This window comes from Bison bison, unplaced genomic scaffold, assembly GCF_000754665.1.
Source record: "Bison bison bison isolate TAMUID 2011002044 unplaced genomic scaffold, Bison_UMD1.0 scf7180017864323, whole genome shotgun sequence".
Lineage (NCBI taxonomy): Eukaryota > Metazoa > Chordata > Mammalia > Artiodactyla > Bovidae > Bison > Bison bison.
Window position 1 is genome coordinate 2,630,216 of NW_011494895.1, and position 19,742 is coordinate 2,649,957.

Here is a 19,742-nt window from a genome sequence, read left to right on the forward strand (position 1 = left end):
TGTGGTTTTGTTGCTGGATACTGAGTTGGGAAAGATGGATGTGGGGTGGGAGGGCTGGAGGGTGGGAGGGGAGGGTGGGGGTGGAGGGGAAACACCAGACTGTTTGCCAATAGCTTGGATGATGGTGTGGAAAAAAAAAAATATCTTCTGCTGTCATCTGTTTCCATGAGAACCTGAAAATAAAGTTTAAAATAAGGAGTTTTGCTTCTGTTTAAACAGCCTCTGCGAGGGAAAGGCCCTATAGACCTCATTACAGTTGATTCCTTAATAGAGCTGCAGGACTCTCAGAACCCTTTTCAGTACTGGATAGTTAGTGTGCTTGAGAATGCTGGAGGAAGATTACGCCTTCGCTATGTGGGATTGGAGGACACTGAATCCTATGACCAGTGGTTGTTTTACTTGGATTACAGACTTCGACCAGTTGGTTGGTGTCAAGAGAATAAATACAGAATGGACCCACCTTCAGGTAAGGGGCGGGAGCTTCAGCCGTTCTCAAATGTTGTCGGAAGAGATGTGATTATTTTCCTGGGTGTCTCTCTGGAACATGTGTTAGCTCTGTGGTGTCTTTCCCATTTGTACTCGTGCGCAGGAAGTGTTTTAACTTGAAACACTCTCTGTTGTGAATGGAACCCAAGACCTCAATGAACAGTGTTCTGAAATGAGAAAGCAGAGCAGGAGGCTGTGGAAAAGCTGATCTGGTTCCTTTGGAATCACTGGTTTGGAAATAAAAGACCCAGTGCATGGGGACTTGACAATATTCTCTGCTTTTCTTTAGGAATTTGATAGTCTTGCAAGTAGGTTCTGAAATATTTGCCCTTCTACCCACAGCCATCCATCCATCTGTCCATTCATTCATCCATCCATCTACCCACTCACCCGCTCATCCATCCATCCATTCATTCCCCCATCCAACCTTCTATCCATAGATTCATCTACCCACCCATTCATCCATCTGTAGATTCAAGTAAAATGCAGATTCAAATAAAATGCTTATCGTTACATTATCTGTCCTGACCTGGAAATAGCAAAAAAGAAAACCATCATGCTTTTTTCCACTGGTGCATCATAGATTTTCAAATAGCTTCAAGTACCTTGACGAATGCCTTTCCACAGATTTAATTGGGTAGAAGATGACATCATGCTTCCTGACATACCCAATTGGGCAAAAACCTCAGAGTTTACAAAAATAACCATTCTTGAATGTTTTCTACCTGCCAGGTGATTTTACATCTGTTAGGTTGTTTATTTTGATTCCAAAAAAGTGCTACATGTTTCGGGTGAATATTTCCTCTTATGGCAGAGAAAAATTGAGACTGAGTTTAAGCTACCTGTCTAAGATTGCACAGTTTTTTGGAGGAATGTGCTGGAATTCAGATTCCCAGGTCCCCTTCTTCTTCCACACAATTTCCCCTGCTGCCTCCTACTGGGCTTATCAACCTTTTTTGATAGATAGCTGTAGAACAAAAATGTTGGATTCTCATGGAATTAAAGATGCCAAGGAAGGAGTACATCTTCCCAAATTTGCTGATTTTCATTCTGGTCAATTTCACAGGTTTACTGGAAGCCAAGAGTTGGCTCTTTCCTTCATTAAAATTGCCAGAGCCTTTCCCCTCCCATCTTAGTTGCCAGAGTTCGTCTTGAGGAGTGAAGCAGAGGAGTCATATTTCCCTTTTCCATCAGTCAAGAGCTTTAATTGAAAAGTGTCTTGGTTCTCCATGTCATGTGTTTGCATTTGTGTTGGATTTGACAGGCGTATAAACCTGTAATGTGGTATTTTATTAGTATTGTTCTTGTCAATGTTATGAGAAGCAGGCAAGAAATCCACTTATATCCTGAGTAGTCTGGGGATATGATTACAAATGAAAGGCCTGTCGGTTTTGTGAGGAGAGGCCTTAGCTCCCAAGGTTTGCCTTGGGATTCATGACCTAACAGGAGAAATTTATTTCGTGTAGAAAGTTGGGTGTGTAAATCTTAGTTCAGTATCTAATTGCTGTAAAATTTTAAGAGCAATATATAATTGCCAGGATAAATTTATAGCAAAGCAAAGGATGACTAATAGCTCTTAAACTCTGTGTAACGCCCTTCTCCTCTGCTCATACTCAATGGCCAGAATGGAAAGTGTCCCTCTAGAAACTAGGGAAATACTTGAATAAAGGAAGAGACCTCTCTCTCTAAGATAATTTGATGTTTTTATAAGACAAGAATACACTGTATTTACTCATAGTAATTTTCTGACCATGAATTGTTCATTTCACTGAAGAGTTAAAGCCTTTGGGAAAGGTATTCCTCATCAAGAACTTATATTTTCAACATGTAAATTGTCAACAGGAAAGGCTGTGGATGGAAAGAAGAAATTAAAAGGTGAAAGGTCACCCCAAGTATGATTTTGAGTTCTTCAGATGCAATAGTTAGAAGATGAACTCTGACTTCTTCATCTCTGATTCAGCAGACCAACACCTGGGAATAGAATCTAGTCCTTTGGGTTTCTATAAATTAGTTTCAGGACCCGATGTGACTTGTTAAACTACGATGGCAGTGCTCTTTCCTTGACCGAAGTCTAGGTGGGAGTCAGCTTTCAGACTGGCACAGAAAGCACTAGACTGTCTTATTCCCAAACACACTTAAGTAAATGAAAGTGTTCATTACTGACAGGTGGTAAGAAGTTGAGATGGAAGGGTGGGCAAGGAGGGCAGATAAGGGGCACTTTGGGTACAGCGTCATCCCTTGGTATCCACAGGGGATTGGTTCCAGGATCCCCACAGATGCCAGAATCCAGTGATGCTCAAGTCCCTGGTATAAAATAACGCAGTACAGTTGACCTTCTGCATTTGCAGGTTTGATGTTCTGCGTCCGCCATCTTCCCATCCACAGGTTCCGTATTCTCAGGCTTCTCTATCCGCAGTCTCTGCCATCCTCGGGGGTCCTTCTGCCAAGGGTGGAATATTCAGGAACGGCAGGCCTGGAGGGCTGCCTGGACTTTGAGAGTGAGGCTGCGCCAGGTCACCCTGTCCTCTTTGCTGAGCTGACAACTCCTTTCTTTTCCTGATACTTTCTGTTTCTTAAAGGACACAGTATTTCTCAACTCTTCAGTACAGGTAGAGGTATAGAAGTAGGTGGTAGATAGTACCTGTTGCGGAGAAGGCGACGGCACCCACTCCAGTACTCTTGCCTGGAAAGTCCCATGGACGGAGGAGCCTGGTAGGCTGCAGTCCATGGGGTCGCGAAGAGTTGGACACGACTGAGCAACTTGCCTTTCCCTTTTCACTTTCATGCGTTGGAGAAGGAAATGGCAACCCACTCCAGTGTTCTTGCCTGGAGAATCCCAGGGACGGGGGAGCCTGGTGGGCTGCCGTCTAGGGGTCACGCAGAGTCGGACACGCAGTAGTAGTACCTGGCAAGTAGGTCTTGAAACACTGGAGAAGGTGCTGGCTGTTATGCTGTCTGCCAGCGAGAAGCCTGCATCCCATTTCTGGATGGAATCCGAGAACACGGGATGGTGGATGGGCGATTAGAGAGAGGGTGTGGCCACCCCACTCCACCCGCCATCAGGGGTGCAGGTGCTGAGGGGTAGGAGAGTCCAGCTTTAGCAAAGACCAGATGAGGGAACGGAAGATGGTGAAATGCCAGTGATCATGGGAGGGCAGTGGCTTCCTGCGTCCTTGGTGATTCAGGTGTTATCAGGGCGGGACGGGGAATCCAGAGGTGCCCTTTCTTCAGTGCTGAATGGAAGGCAGAGCATGATTTGACAGATCTGGAGCTCTTTTTCCAGCCCCGCATCCCTGATGCCTCCCCTCATATGCTCATTTTCTGGCATGCGGCCTCCTCTGGGGTCCCCAACTTTTCTGTGTGTGTCTCCTCTTTTGGAAGACTGCTTTCTCATGCCCTCACTTCATCCAGAACTTGGATGCTGAACTCAAAGTGCATGGCCCAGTCTCTGCTGTGCCCCCTGACACCCTGTCTAGCACATAGTAGGTGCTCAGTAACTATGTGTCAAGTGAGTTGACTGAATACAAATTCAAATGTGTCTAGAAGACAGAAGGAAGGAATTAGCCAAGTCCACCTTCCAGGAACCAAATCATTGATGGGAGTTTGGAAGCCAATTTGGAGGGGAGAGCCTGGTGGAGATACCCCTAGACTGTGCTGTTCACTTTGCCCTGAAGTGTTAGTGGAGCTTCTGAGCAAGTAGAAATGCGATCTCTTTAACTCCTGGGACAGCTCCAGGATATGAGGTCTGTGGTGTTCAGGATGGGAATTTCTTCCTTTAAAAAGGTCTCCATGTGACTAGAGTTTGAGAAACCTGACAGAGGGGAAAGAACCTGGGCTTGGAGTCAGGGTCCAAGTGGGCCTCTCCTTCCACTTTGTCACTGGCCGCAGAGCATCTGGGTGAGTTCCTCTACTTGGAACCTCAGTTTTCACATCTGTAAAATGGGAGTCTCCCCATGTTTTCTTTGCTGCTGTTACTCAGGTGATTGGTGTTTTCTAAATATTCAATCTGTGATTAGAGTATTAAGGTTGTATTTGATTTTCTAAGAAATTTAAGTAGGCTCTTGAGGTCCAGGGGTCATTGAGAGGCCCCACCTGCTTTTAATTTTTAAATTTATTTCAATTGGAATATAATTACTTTACAATATTGTGATGGTTTATGCCATACATCAACGTGCATAGGCCACAGGTATGCATGTATACAGAAGAAGGCAATGGCACCCCACTCCAGTACTGTTGCCCGGAAAATCCCATGGTTGGAGGAGCCTGGTAGGCTGCAGTCCATGGGGTCACACAGAGTCGGACACGACTGAAGCGACTTAGCAGCAGCAGCAGCATACATGTATACCCCCATCCTGAACCCCCCTCTCACCTCCCTCCCCCCGCATCACCTGCTTTTGTGTTTTTGGAGGTTTAGAAAGCAGATAGAATCTGACATGTTTTTGCAGAAACTAAAGAGATGAAACTTCTGAGGTTTAAGAAAAATCCTTAGATCCTTATCTCTATATTCTTTTGTATATCTTTTCCCTTCAAAATCTTTATGTCACGCACCCCCCCAATCCCCCCTCTTTTTATTTTAGATAGTGCCTGGAGCTAGACGTTTCTCAATCTAATTCAGATGCTTCCTACATGAACTGTTTCTTATTCCAAAATCAATCATTATTTTTTATCTTAGCTTGGGCTGCCTTAACAAAATACCATTGACTGAGGGGTTTGAGCCTTGGAAAACACAAATCCCCAGTTCTGGAGGATGGGAGTTCAGGGTTAGAGCATCAGCAGTGTTGAGTGCTGGTGAGGATTCTCTTCCTGATTTGTAGATGGCCGCCTTCTTGCTGGGTCCTCACCTGGCTGCCTCTTCTTCTTTTTTAATCTTCTTGCTGTGCTGCATGACATGTGGGATCTTATTTCTCCACCAAGGATCAAACCCACATCCCCTGCACTGGAAGCATGAAGCGTTAACCACTGGACCGCCAGAGAAGTCCCCTGTCCTCTTCTCTGTGTGTGCATGGAGATGTATATATATGTGTATCTCTATCTGTATGTTGACAGAGAGCGAGCATGTACTTGAAAGAGAGCTCTTTGGTGTCTCCTTTTGCCAGGGCACTAATCCCATCATGGGGGCCCTACCCTCCTGACCCCATCTAAACCTAATTACTTCCCAAAGCTCCATGACATCAAGGGGTTAGGGCTTCAACATACAAATTTTGGGAGGACACAAGCATTCAATCCACAGTACTTCCCAGCGTCTATGAAGAAGCACAGTCGAGCCTTTCCTCACTGGTCCGAGGCTGGTGGAGAAGGGGAGGGAATGGGGGGATGTGGGGTGCATAAATAAAGAGGACTGCCCCTCCAAGCCTGTGCTTACCTCAGCCTGTGAGATGAGTATTTCACTCGTCCCTTTTCCTCCTGCACTTTCCATGAGATGGATGGCCAGTCTGCAGAGGTGGACACCTCGTTTGCACTTAGGTTTCTAGTTCAAGATGAGTCAGGACGGGTTTTAATTGCCTCTTAACTTCTTACCAACAGAAATGGACATGATACACTTTTTAATTACCAGCAACACGATCACTTTAAAAACATGTTTTATGTTCTTTTAATGGTGCTATTTATTGTCCATAAACTTACTGGCATAACCAAGTACCTCTCGGTCTAATGAAACACACATACAGACTATTGTTCTCTGCTTGTTGAAACTAGGAGGTGTTTAGCTTCTACAGGTGGCCGAGGGTCCTGACAAAACTGCAGCTAATTTTTCACCTTTTAAGACAGTGTGCCCTGCCGTGGGATTAAATTCTGTATTAGAATTTAATATCCTCAGCATGAAGGCAAAGCATCTTGAGATTGTAGGACAGAGATGAAAGTCTGGCAAGATCTCCTAGGTATCTTCCTTCATTCCAGCTGCTGTAACAGATGGGAAAGAGGGGCTTATAAACAAGAGACATTGATTTCTCCCAGCTCTGGAGGTTGGATGTCCAAGATCTGGGCACCAACAGATTAAGTATCTGATGAGGACCTACTTCCTGGTTTGTAGACGTGTCTTCTCACTGTGTTCTCACCTGGAGGAAAGGGTAGGGGTCTTTCTGGGGTCTCTCTTATAAAAGGACACTGATTCCATCCTGGGAGGTCCACTCTCATGATCTCGTCACCTCCCAGTGGCCCCAGCTCCTAAGGCCATCACCTTGAGTATTTCAACATGAATTTTAGGGGGACCTATATTCAGATCAAAGTACTAGGCTTTATGACACTTCTCTCTGGTTTGCTTGAACAGATACGGCATCAGGTGGACTCAGCCCCCTGGGGTGACACGACTGGTCCAGTCCTGTTCTGCCAGCTGTCAGGAGGGCTGTGAGCATTTCTCTGAGCCCCAGAGAAATCGCTGCCCATCTCCTTGCTCAGATCTGAGTTTGGATCTGACCATGTTGGGTTTCCGTTGCTCTGGTCCTGAATAATTTTTTTTTTTAATTTTTTGGTTAATTAAAGGTTTCTCTTTACCTTTCTTTGGTTAAATATGGTTTCTCTTACCTTTCTCTTTAGAGGTAAAGATTACATTAATTTATGTAATAATTTGTCAGACCATAATCCCACTCGTTCAATTTCAGCATATCATTTGGTGATACTCAGCAGCCCTTTTATCTTAGTATTTAAAAAAAAATTTTTTTTGTTGGAATCTAGTTACTCAGCCTTGGGTAATTTTTAACCACTCTTTTTTTTACCCTCCTCTCTGTCTCAGGGGCTCCTCCTGCCTCAAGAGTCCTCAGTTACAGACCTTGGGAGTTCAGGGAGCGGTACTTTCTGTTCTTTTTTCTCTCCCTGTATGTCTGCAGACCTTCCTTTAACCTTGTCTTTAGAAGTCACTCTCCTTTTGTATGATTTGGTTCTCCTTTTATTACAACATCGAGCTCCCCATCGACCTGCTTCCAGAACCCTAGAAAAGTGGGTTTATTTTACTTAGGAAGTCCAGGATCTTGTTTGTTGTTCCCTCCTGCCCCCGCCTGTTGGGGCTTCCCTGGTGCCTCAGTGGTAAAGAATTCACCTGCAATGTGGGAGACGTGGGTTCGATCCTTGGGTTGGGAAGATCCCCTGGAGGAGGGCATGGCGACCCACTCCGGTATTCTTGGCTGGAGAATCCCCATGGACAGAGGAGCCTGGTGGGCTACAGTCCACGGGGTCACAAAGGGATGGACAGGACTGAGCGACTGAGCACGTTTGGCGCATCTGACCCCTCTGCAGCTGCTGCGCTTGGTGTCCTCTGGGCTGTGCTTCAGAAACCTGAACTGCCTTCCTCTTTCCCGAGGTTCTGATGCAGCGCCCTGAGCTGGAGCACCAGTGCATCCCAGGGAATCCCCCTCACCCTCCCGGGACACTTCATAAGGCTCCGTGAATTGGTCCCTCTTCCTTTTTTGTGGGACCTTGTGATAAGTAATTTCTCCCTCTGGCCCCCCGCCTTCTCACCTGTGGAGGCTGGAGGGACCATTCTCTGCAAAGGTGTTTATTGGGAGAGTGGCTAACTATATTCCCCTGAATGTGTCTACCAAAAAGAATCTCATTCTATTTTTGCTCTGATACTGAAATACCAAATTGGGGGAAAGAATTCTGCAGAGGTGTAAGAGCATAAATAAGAGGCTAGGAAGGATTATAGACAATTTACATAAATAGAGTCTGTCCTGTCATTAAGTATCCTTTATGGGACTTGACATAGCTGACAAGACTGACGGTAGGCAGGCATTGATAACCTGGCCCCTCTGGTAGCACCGCATGCCCACCATAATTGTGATAGTCTGCAAAGACCGAATAAACTGCTAAAACACAGGCGATTCAAGCTCAAGGTGAGTTCAGACGCTATGAGCATCAAAATATATGGCTGCCTGCTAAAAAGCAGACATGCAAGAAATTAAAAATACAGCCCCAAAGGCTTAATGTTGCCTTTTAACTGTGCTCAAATTGATATTCATATCCTAGCTATCTGTCTGAAGTAGCCTGAGTTGATATAGCGAAGGTATAAACATATCTCCTTCAAGTGAGTGCTTCCGCAAATCCTGTTTTGATAAGGTCTTAAATCTGTTGAGATCAGATCATAAAATTCCCCTGCAGTTTCAGCAACTGGTAAAAACAGCGCTCACCAATTTTGTTCTTCTAATTTTGTATTCAGACAGTGTAACCTCCCTTCGTAAATCCCTTCTCCCCACCGTGGGCAGAAACCTGGGCACCATGTGATGTGTTAGCAACATTTCAAGTACAAATATTAAACTTGGTTGGTAAATTTTAATCTACCTTTTCGTAATTTCCTGGCTTATGTGGACTATTTTTAGCATATGAGAGCTTAGAGATTTAGTGAGTAATAGGCTGTAATAACCGAAAACGCCAGACAAGAGTCTTTTCTTATTTAGAAACTTACCAGATAATAAGTTCTTCATCATTGGATATGACTTCCCCGGTGATGTGTGGAATTTGGGGCTGAGGATGGATGAAGGTGTGATGAACGTGACGTATTCCATCAAATTACATACAGAATGCATGCAGGTAGTCCCTGAAGAAGAGCCCTGTTAAGTCGATTCTTTATTTCGGATCGCAGAATCCCAAGTTGCTATTTAACTCAAGGAAATCTCTTTAGCAGGTGGCTTTTTATGGCGGGCAGGGTGTGAATGCTTTCGGCCGCTGAGCCTGCCAAGTTACTATGAAACCCTGAGAAGATAAAATTGAGCAAAGAACCACCCGGTAGAACGTTTCAGCCCTTAAACTCTTATGTGATTTGCTGTTGATACAGAAATCTATCCTTTGAAGACGGACTCAGAGTGGAAACGTGCTCTGGAGAAATCTCTTATTGACGCTGCTAAGTTTCCTCTTCCAATGGAAGTGTTTAAGGTAAGATGTTGATTCCTTGCAGTTTATCTACTCTTTTCAAGAATAAACCCTGTTTTAAGGAGTTGCCTGCCTCCCAGTACTTCCCGCTATTTAAAAAGCTACCTTCTTGACTGGTGTTCATTTTAACTGTTTAAAACGGTGTCTGTTCCATTTTGCTCGGTTTTATAATCTTCCCAAATACCCACGTTCCAAGATAATGCTTAGAACCTTTTTATTAAATAATTAATAAGTATATTATGAGATAATCCGAATCTGACTAAATTTTTTTTTTCAAGATTTACAGGTTTTTTTTTTCCGTCATATAAGATTATAGAAATCTCATTTTCACCTTCTCACTCCTTACCAAAGAAACCAAAGAAAATAGAGCAATCTAATTTTGTTATTTGTTTGATAAAAAAATGTTGTTTCCCATGATGGCTCAGACAACTCCTGGCTCTGGGTAACCAGATCCCTAACTTTGGTGTTAACCATGTCCTTGCCTGTCCGTGTCCTGTTACTACCTACCTATGTTTTCCTTAACGTTACACGACTTACTCTTGACCATGTACATGAGGAGCAAGACCAGCCCTGATTGTTGGAGGAGACGGCATTTTCTTGCTCTCTGGAGTGGAGATAGCCAGACATGGCCTGGGTGCTAAACAGGCCTCACCTTCCACTGAGTTTTCAGGGAAGTTACGTAGGCACAGTCCTGAGCTAACCTTGGGGAGCTAGTTGGATCATCAGCCAGACTGCATCCTGAACTGCAGGTGCTGGACATCCCTTAGTGACGCAGATTGCAGTCCACGGCTTACAGTCTCTGCTTGTCCACCTCAGGTTCTCAGAACACACCCAGCACCACATTTCTGTGCAATGACTCGAACCTTCCCATCTGCTCTGGGCAGCGGGGCCTCAAGGGGGCCCTGGGACCTTCTGCAGAGCGTGGTCAGGACGAGTCAAGTGTCATTAACAATCTGGAGCTGGCTTACTCTGCCGTTTTGTCCTCAGGTTACGAAGATGATAAAATACAGCCCAGCCTCTCATACTGGCAGCCTGCCCTGCCCTCATCCTGAGGGACTGAAAGAGTTGTGGTTCTGTCTCTGTACGTCTCTGATAGCTTGGGTCTAGAATTCTAGGTCGGCTGTCCCTTTTGTCGAGAATCCGGAGTTACTCATTCTTCCTTTCCTCCTCTGGCACCGTATATTCTCTTTTTCTCCACTCTTCTGAAATTTCACGACGGTTGACCTTTATAGGTGTCTGTGTCCATCCAGAGTGCAGGGTACGTTGGGTGACCGCCACTCACGCCTTTTAATTTTAGAGGTGTTTCTTCTCAAGTCCTGTCTTCCGTCTCTCTTATTTTCTTCACCTGTGACTATGTGGATGTGGGGCTCTCAGCCTGGCACTGTAACTTTTTTCCCTTCATTTCAGTTTTTCGTCTTCGGCTCCGTCTGCTCTGCTGTCAGATGTTTTCTCCACTCACGTGTGCTGTTGTGTTTCCACGAGCACTTGTTTGGCATTTTTTTCTGTGACTGCTCCTGTTTATGGCCTCCTGTTTTTTCAGCCTGGAATCATGAGTGTTTCTTGTTGGAATTATTGACTTTGTCAAGTTTTTTTTTCTCCCGGAATAGTTTGCTTTCTCCACGTTGCTTCTGGTTTCTGCCATTCTCGCTCGAGGCTGTCCTTGGGTGTCTGAGAACCCTTCACCATGCCCTGGAGTAAGAGGGAGATGTGCATGCTGAGGGCGGGCTGGGCCGTGTAGCAGGACCTCCTTTGTACGGGAGCCTCTTCTTTGTATGATGATTTTTTCTCTTTAGCTGATTTCGGAGGAGGAGAATTTCAACTTCCCACCAGGGGTTCAGGTCCAGCTGCCTGCGTTCTAGAAGCTGAGTAGCAGAAAGAGGGCTCGGGGTTTCCACCTTGAGTTTGTATGTACCTGCACCCACAGACTAGGGGCGACCTGCTTCATCCTCTTCACAGGAGACTTGGGGACCCCTGGTCTGTAGAGTTGGGGAGGGAAGGATGCCTGGGGTCTGACGGCCTCTCAGAAATCCCCCCACGCTTCTTGCTTTATCACCTTCCATTCACCCGCAGTTTGAGACATACCTGCTGTTACTGGTTTCTGAGCTTCTGAAGGTTCTGCCCTGTTCATAGGACTGGGTCTCAGCTCTCCTGCAGGAGGCTTAATTGGCTCTGTTGAGTAAGTTTAGTTATTCCTTGTTCATGTGTGTTTTAGCTTCTCTTGTTTTTTTTTTTTCTTTTGGCTGCACCGAGCAGCATGTGGGATCTTCGTTCCCCGATCAGGGATTGAACCCACTTCCCCTGCAATGGAGTCTTAGCCACATTCTGTCTTACTGGCCTGCCAGGGAGGTCCTTAGCTTCGGTTCTTTAGTTGCTGATTGAGTGGCTTTGTGTCTTTAAAAGACTTTACTATAATTTTGGTTAGCATCTAGGAAGAGGTGAAATTAATGTGGGTTTTTAATCTGCCATCTTTATCCGGGACTTCCCTTTTTTTAAAGTCTTGTAGCTTGGACTGTAGGGTAAAGTTCTCATGTCATTCATTCAGTGAAACATAACTCCTGGCCTATACTTTAAGTGGGAAAAGAATTTTAAATTCTTTTCCCACTTAAAGTATTACAGAATATTGAGCAGAGTTCCCTGTGCTGTACAGTCGCTGCTTTAAAGAGTAGATACTGAATATTTTCTGTTTTTCACAGGGCCTAAGGGTGTATGGAGCGGCAAGTCATATTCAGTAAATATTTCTCAAATATGGAATGAATTCTTGAACAGACAAATTCATTTTACTCGTTGATTTGAAATATTTTGAGTTAGTAATATATGAATAGTCACAGAGTCATTGGATATGCAGATTTATTGTTTAGAATTATGAACACCAAGACTCAAAATATATAAACATTAATAATTCTTATATATTTTTAGGAGATTCCCAGGTGGTGCTAGTGGTAAAGAACCTGCCTGTCAATGTAGGAGATGTGAAAGACATGGGTTCTAACCCTGGGTCGGGAAGATCCCCTGGAGGAGGGTGTGGCAACCCACTCCTGTATTCTTGCCTGGGAAATCCCATGACTAGAGGAGCCTGGCGGGCTGCAGTCCTTGGGGTTGTAAAGAGTCAGACATGACTGAAGCAACACAGCACACATGTATATTTTTAACTAATAATTAACTTGTTAGCTGTTTATTAAGTAGCTACTCTGCATAGTGCTCTTGACCCAGTTCCAGGGTTTCATAACTGTTTATATTTTTCTCAAAAACACCAGTTACCTCCTTCTCTCACTTTAATGTTTTCTATTAGAAACCATGTTATTTTCATGGGGTACCTGAGAATTGTCCTCATCCTCAGTATTTTGTTTATAATTAACAGTTGCTTTTTAAAAATTATTCTATTTTGGAGTATAGTTGATTAACCATGATGTATTAGTCTCAGGTGTACAGCAAAATGATTCAGTTACACATATACATGTGTCTATTCTTTTTAAAATTCTTTTCCCACTTAAAGTATTACAGAGTATTGAGCAGAGTTCCCTGTGCTGTACAGTCGCTGCTTTAAAGAGTAGATACTGAATGTTTTCTGTTTTTCACAGGGCCTAAGGGTGTATGGAGTGGGCACTTAATAAATAAAAATTGGCTGAGTTGAAAATTCTGTGTTCTTAAGCTTATGAAACCCTTTCATAAATGTTACCTTTTATTTCAGTTTGGTGGAAAAGAAAGGGGAAATTTTCTGAACCAGACTTTGTATGCAGTGAATGTTTGTACAGTTAATTTTGAAATCGTGAGAACGACCACCGTGTTAGTTTCCAAAGACCGTTGTAATAACGTGCCACAAGCTGTGTAGCTGAAAACAACGGACATGCACTTTGTCGCGGTCGTGGAGACTGCAGTGAATACCCAGGTGTCGGCAGCGTGCCCCCCAGAAGGCTTTGAGGGAGAAGGGTCCCTGGAGTCTGTCCTCACTTCTGGGGGCTGCCCACGGTCCTTGCTGTTGCTTGGATGTGACTGCAGCCGAAGCGCAGTCTCTGCCTCCCTCTGCATGTGGCCCTCTCCCTGCGTGTCTGTCCAGATTTCCCCTGTGGGGTCACTGACCGTTCAGTGTGGGCCCGTGCTGATGCCTCGTGACCTCCGCTTCACTTGAGAGCAGCAGCAGGGACCCTTTTTCTGAACCAGGTCAGATTCGCAGGTTCTTGGTGGATGTGCCTTTTTTTTTTAAAGAGATGCGGTTCCACCCAGGACAACCATATTTCATGTATGTACAGTGATCTCAGAAACCACAGAGTAGTATTTTCTACTGAGTAATTCCACATGCCCACATGCATGGAGGTAAATTATTCAGATATGTTACACGGGGGCATGGGATGAGATTCAGACTCTTAGCAGTTGAATTAAAACAAGAGACAATTTATTGCCCTTGATTGGAGAGAGGACATTAAATGATTTTCGGATGCCATATTTTACTGAGAATTCTAACTTCCCTATTTGAAAAGTGCAGATAAATTTCAAAACGTATCTTCAGAAGAAACATAAATAGTTAATGGAATGAGTGCTAAAAATGGGGAAGGGATTAAAAAAATATTTTTTGTTATTGGAAAATAGTGAACTTTTGTTCTTGAAAACCAGTCTCATCATTTAGAGACCCAATAGATTTGATAAAGACTAATCCCAAAAACAATACTAATTTATTTGAGAGAAAATATTACATATATATTCCTGTGCTACAAATCAGCAAGGCCTCTCACTGGCTTTTTTTTTTTTTTTAAACATTTTATGTTACCTTTGTAAGCCATCATATATTTACGATACATCCCACTGTCAGATAAAGTGAAATGCCCCAGTTTCAATGAAAACTTTTTACTTTTGTCTTCACAAGGGACTACCAGGGTGGGTTTCTCTTAAGAGTTTTTTTGTCATGAAAAATGAAGGACAGGGCTAAATCAGTTTTTGGCCAGTGATTTCTTACCTGCTTCAGTTCTAATTCAGGAAGTATGTATTAAAATATAAAGAGTGGATTTGAGGGAATTTAGTTAAGTTTTAAAAATAGGACCAAGGGAGACTAGACCGTAAGAATCTAATGATAATCAATGTAGTGTTTCATATATGAGACGCTCATAAGCCTTTTATAATTACTGCTGCTTTTCATTTTCTGCAGTTCTTATAAATAAATCGTAATCTGCCATGGTGACCCCTCTTGTTTGCAAATGTTAAATTACAGAGGTTTCACGGACAACTCCCATGTACATCAAAAAGACCTGCAAATGAGAAACAGCAGTTCCTAATTTGCCAGGTGATTGAAATACAGATCCTTTTTCCTTAGAGGAATACAGATGCTCAGCCCAGGAACAGCAGGGACTCTTCAGAGCACCTCATTCGTGACCACACCTCGTAATTGCAAGGGAAGAACGTTCTTTGAAATGTCACTAGGAAAAACATAAATACAGTATACTAACGCATATATATGGAATTTAGAAAGATGGTAACAATAACCCGGTGTACGAGACAGCAAAAGAGACACTGATGTATAGAACAGTCTTATGGACTCTGTGGGAGAGGGAGAGGGTGGGAAGATTTGGGAGAATGGCATTGAAACATGTAAAATATCATGTAAGAAACGAGTTGCCAGTCCAGGTTCGATGCACGATACTGGATGCTCGGGGCTAGCGCACTGGGATGACCCAGAGGGATGGTATGGGGAGGGAGGAGGGAGGAGGGTTCAGGATGGGGAACACATGTATACCTGTGGCGGATTCATTTTGATATTTGGCAAAACTAATACAATTATGTAAAGTTTAAAAATAAAATAAAATTAGAAAAAAAATACAAAAAAAAAAGGAAAAAAAAAAAGAAATGTCACTAAGGTCCATTCTTCATTTTTACCTCTTGAAGAAGCGAAATTGTTTGAATACTCTTTTCCATTCGTTAACAGCAACAAAAAAAGCTTAAATCCTCAATCTGAAATGCGGAAGAAGCTATTTAGAGACATGCGGGAGAGTCAAGGGAGAGTCAAGGGAGCTCTAAGTGAAGAACTGAGGTAGGGGCCGGAAACGCCAGCGTGCTTCCCAGGTCAGGGGCCTCGGATCTGCCCCTACCCCCTCCTCGGTTTGGTAGTTCACCAGGACTCAAGGTTGCTATAATCACGGCTGTAGTTTATTACAGTGAGGGATCCAGCAGGCAAGGGGCTTCCCTGGTGGCCTGGTGATAAAGAATCTGCCTGCCAACCCTGGAGACGTGGGTTCCATCCCTGATCCACGAAGATCACACATGCCAGGAGTAACTAAGCCCGTGTACCACGACTATTGAGCCTGTGCTCTAGAGCCCAGGAGCTGCAACTGCTGAAGCCAGTGAACCCTATCTAGAGCCTGTGCTCTGCAGCAGGAGAAACCACTGCCATGAGAAGCCCATGCACCTCAGCTAGAGAGCAGCCCCGAGCTCCCACAGCTAGAGAGCCCACGTAACAACAAAGACCCAGCACAGCCAAAAACAAGTAAAATTAGGGAAGAAAAAAAAGCTTCCTTAAAAAGAATAAAAGACAGCTGGCAAAATCAGCAAAGACAATGAATGCAGTGAATGCTGGAAACCCCCCCACACACGCTTCTTTACCTAGAGTCCTCTTCCAGAGAAAGTGCACAGGATGGTCTTAATTCCTCCCGCAGCACGTTGGCCCAACATGTCCTGGGGGTGCTCGGGAGAGACTCAGGATGTCGGGGCAGTCGTGGGGGGCAGGCAGTTGTAGGTGCCCTTTGCCCAGCAGGCACCCATCTTCCGGCCGCCTGGAGGGAAACTAGGGGTGTTGGTATACACTGTATGGTTGGTACAAACTGTGGGTGCAGTGGGCCACTCTTATATTTAGGGAAGACTTCACGTCCTTGTTGGGTCCTGTTAACCTGCCTCCTGACCCTGGAGGCAGGCCTTTCTCAGGCCTGCTTCCTGTGCCTGTTCTTGTCTGCACGCCTCCATTCCGCTCGTCTAGGAGCCTCTTGGCTCTGCTGGAAGGATCCAGAATCCTGAGTCCACTCACCCTTCACTGTGTCCGCCACCAGCACCCTAGTCCAAGCCACCATCCTGCCTGGACTCTTGCGTCCGTCTCAGAGTTTGTTTCTGGGCTTGGTCACTCATGGCCCCTCTGCAGTCTGTTCTGAGAGCAGCCAGACGGATTGTTCTGAAACAGGATTCAGATCATGCCACTCCTCTGCTGTGTGGTTCCTGATCAGACCCCGTGTGATGCTGGGATCCCCACGTGCTCTCTGAGCACCTCTGCTGCTCACAGGCCTCATCAGCTCTGCTCTGCCACCAGACTCTGCCATCTGTCCGGGGCACAGAGATGCCCGTTCACAGGCCTTTGCGGTGATGCTCTACTTGGAGCGTGATTTCCCCTTCTCACCCCCCTCATTGTCTTCAAGTCTCTGCTTAAAGTCAGAAAAAGCATCCTCACGCCATCTCCCCAGCCTTGCAGCCTGCTTGGCATTTATCCCCTGATGCCGTGTGCATCAGGTTGCTTTCTCTGGGTCTGCTCCATTTCTTCTTCCTGGAATGTACGCTCCATGAGAGCAGATTGCTTCTATTTTCATGAGCTGGCGCCTTCAACACTTCAGCCATAGGGAGCACTCAGTATGTCTTCTTGAGTAGGCTAGTGAAGACATAAGTACAAATCTCTACTTGGATAAAAGTTCCCATCCATCGTGGCCGCCTTGACCAGCTTCCCATCAATACATGTGGCCGTGGTGGAGGTTAAAGGGGTTCAAGGTCGTGAGAGCTGAGGCTTTGACTTTGTCAGGACTCACAGCAGGTAAAAGGTGTGCCTGGTGGAGTGCTTGGATAAGACTCCCAGTCTCCTGGTGACGCCCTCACAGCTCAGCCTCTGTCGTCTCTGACTTGGGTAGCGGTTGAACGGATCCAAAGTTATGTATCTGTAACTGACAACGCGTTATAGATGTTAAGTGCCCTTGACATCTGTAAATAAGGGGCTTCTACTAAGGACAAAGTGGTAAGTTAAGCCTAGTTTGGTTTCATCTTAGGTGATGCCTGTCTCACTTTTCATTGCTCCTTGTTTTCCCATAAGTTCATGTTTGATAAACAGAGAGAAGGGACCACTGAGAAAAGGCTAATTGAGAAAAAAAGATACTCTGTGTGGCCATTGTGATTTTTTTTCCCCCACAGACACATAAAGACAGACATTCCGTGCACGTATTTCTTCACTGCTCAGAGTGTACAGGCTGTGCTCGTAACACATGGAACAATCCACATCTGGTATTTCTTTAGCTCTTTCCAACTTTGAATTATGTACCTGTTGGTGTGTTTGTCAACTTAACCCTTAGTTAAGACGAGAAACCCTCTTCTGTTTTCTCATCTGAGACCAAGGTCACAGGCCAGAGAGAGAAGGTCAAGAGTAGCCAAGAGAGCTTTCCTTTCTCATTCTGTCTGGTGTGGCCAAAGGGGTAAGAGACAGTGTGAACTGCTGTTACCACAGGTTGTCAGGTTACGGTTTCTATGGCGACCGACTTCTTTCCTTCTTGGGCAGCTAAATACAGCAACACCATAAGACTTGTAGCTGAATTTGGCCTTCAGGTGGGACCCTTGGATTCTTCCTGAATTTGCTCGAGGCCCCCTCTGTAGGTCCCGAACTTAATTTCTTGAGCATGACAGTCCCTGTTCCACCCAGCAGCATGTCTGATACCAAATAATGAAGCAGTACTTTGGCCACCTGATGTGAAGAGCCAACTCGTTGGAAAAGACCCTGATGCTGGGAAAGATTGAGGGCAAAAGGAGAAGGGGGCGGCAGAGGATGAGATGGTTAGATAGCATCACTGACTCAATGGACATGAATTTGAGCAAAGTCTGAGAGACAGTGAAGGAAAGAGGAGCAGTTCATGGGTCACAAAGAGTCAGATGTGACTTAGCGACTGAACAAAATGTGTGACGCGTGGTGACTCTTTCTTTCTCGTCAACTAAAACCCAATGGTTCTTTGAAAGAGAGCCTGTCTTAGACAGCAGATCATGTTCTCACTGGCCTGGGGGCTGGAGCCCTGTGATCCTGCTGGTGTTGCTGACTTGACCTCAGAGTTTCTGCTCAGTGGTGGGCCCTGGGCTGCCCTAACATGGACTCCGGTCCTGCACACCCAGGCTTGGGAGCTCAATCTCTGCAATTCCCCCACTTTCTTGCTCTTTCTCATCTCTTTAAAGACTCAGACAGGACAGCCTCTCTGGGATGGTGAATCACATCAGTTTATGTAATGCTCGTCCTTTGCCACTTAGAGAAACCAGAGGAGGGGCTTGTGCGTGTTATTCTTCACATGTTCTGGGTTTTTGAACTGTAGCCCTTGCCTCACAGAACTCAGAAAGCACAGTGGGGACAACCTGTTTTTACGTGTGTTGGAAAAAATCTTTTGAGACCTGCTAAAGAGGGCAGCTTGGTCCAACAGGAAAGGTAATGGTGAAAATCTCAAAGCCCAGTTGTGTCGAGAGTTCAGAACAAACATCACATAAACACATATATAACGAGTCAAAAAAAAACGGTAATGATGGAGGTATCTGCAGGGAGGGAATAGAGACACAGAGAGTGGACATGTGGACGCAGTTGGGGAAGGAGAGGGTGGGGCGAGTTGGGAGAGTGGCATTGACATATGTACACTGCCATGTGCAAGACAGCTCACTAGTGGGAAGCTGCTGTCTAGCACAGGGAACTCAGCTCGTCGTTCTGTGATGATCCAGCGGGTGGAATGGGAGGTTCAAGAGGGAGGGTTAGGGCTGACTCACTTCATTGTACAGCAGAAACCAACACAGCGTTTTAAAGAAACTATCAGTTCAGTTCAGTCACTCAGTCGTGTCCGACTCTTTGTGACCCCATGAACCGCAGCATGCCGGGCCTAGCTGTCCATCACCAACTCCCAGAGCCTACTCAAACTCATGTCCATCCAGTCGGTGATGCCATCCAACCATCTCATCGTCTGTCGTCCCCTTCTCCTGCTTGCAGTCTTTCCCAGCATTAGGGTCTTTTCACCTGAGTCAGCTCTTCGCATCAGGTGGCCAAAGTATGGGAGTTTCCGCTTCAGCATCAGTCCTTCCAATGAATATTGAGAACTGATTTCCTTTAGGATGGACTGGTTGGATCTCCTTGCAGTTCAAGGGACTCTCAAGAGTCTTCTCCAACACCACAGTTCGAAAGCATCAATTCTTTGGCACTCAGCTTCTTTATAGTCCAACCCTTACATCCATGTGACTACTGGAAAACCATAGCCTTGACTAGATGAACCTTTGCTGGCAAAGTAAAGAAACTATAATTAAAAAAAAAAAATAGTGAAGTCTGGATTGTGGGCCCCTGTGCTGTTGCCTGTAGGCTGCTAGGTAGTGTCTTGATTTTAATTCTAAACACTTGAGAATTTAGAAACACAGTCCATCTTGGCTATCTTTGCTGTGAT

General features: G+C 45.1%; 1 protein-coding gene across 4 annotated transcripts in view; it reads left to right on the plus strand.

Annotated features, from left to right (window-relative positions):
* SFMBT2 (Scm-like with four mbt domains 2) overlaps positions 1-19,742 on the plus strand; it is a 178,164-nt gene that overhangs the window by 79,021 nt on the left and 79,401 nt on the right. For all 4 annotated transcript variants that reach the window (XM_010853150.1, XM_010853147.1, XM_010853148.1 and 1 more), the window contains exons 6-7: positions 220-466; positions 9,248-9,345. In XM_010853150.1, coding sequence (XP_010851452.1) covers positions 220-466; positions 9,248-9,345 — 345 coding nt within the window. The remainder of the gene's footprint in view (positions 1-219; positions 467-9,247; positions 9,346-19,742) is intronic.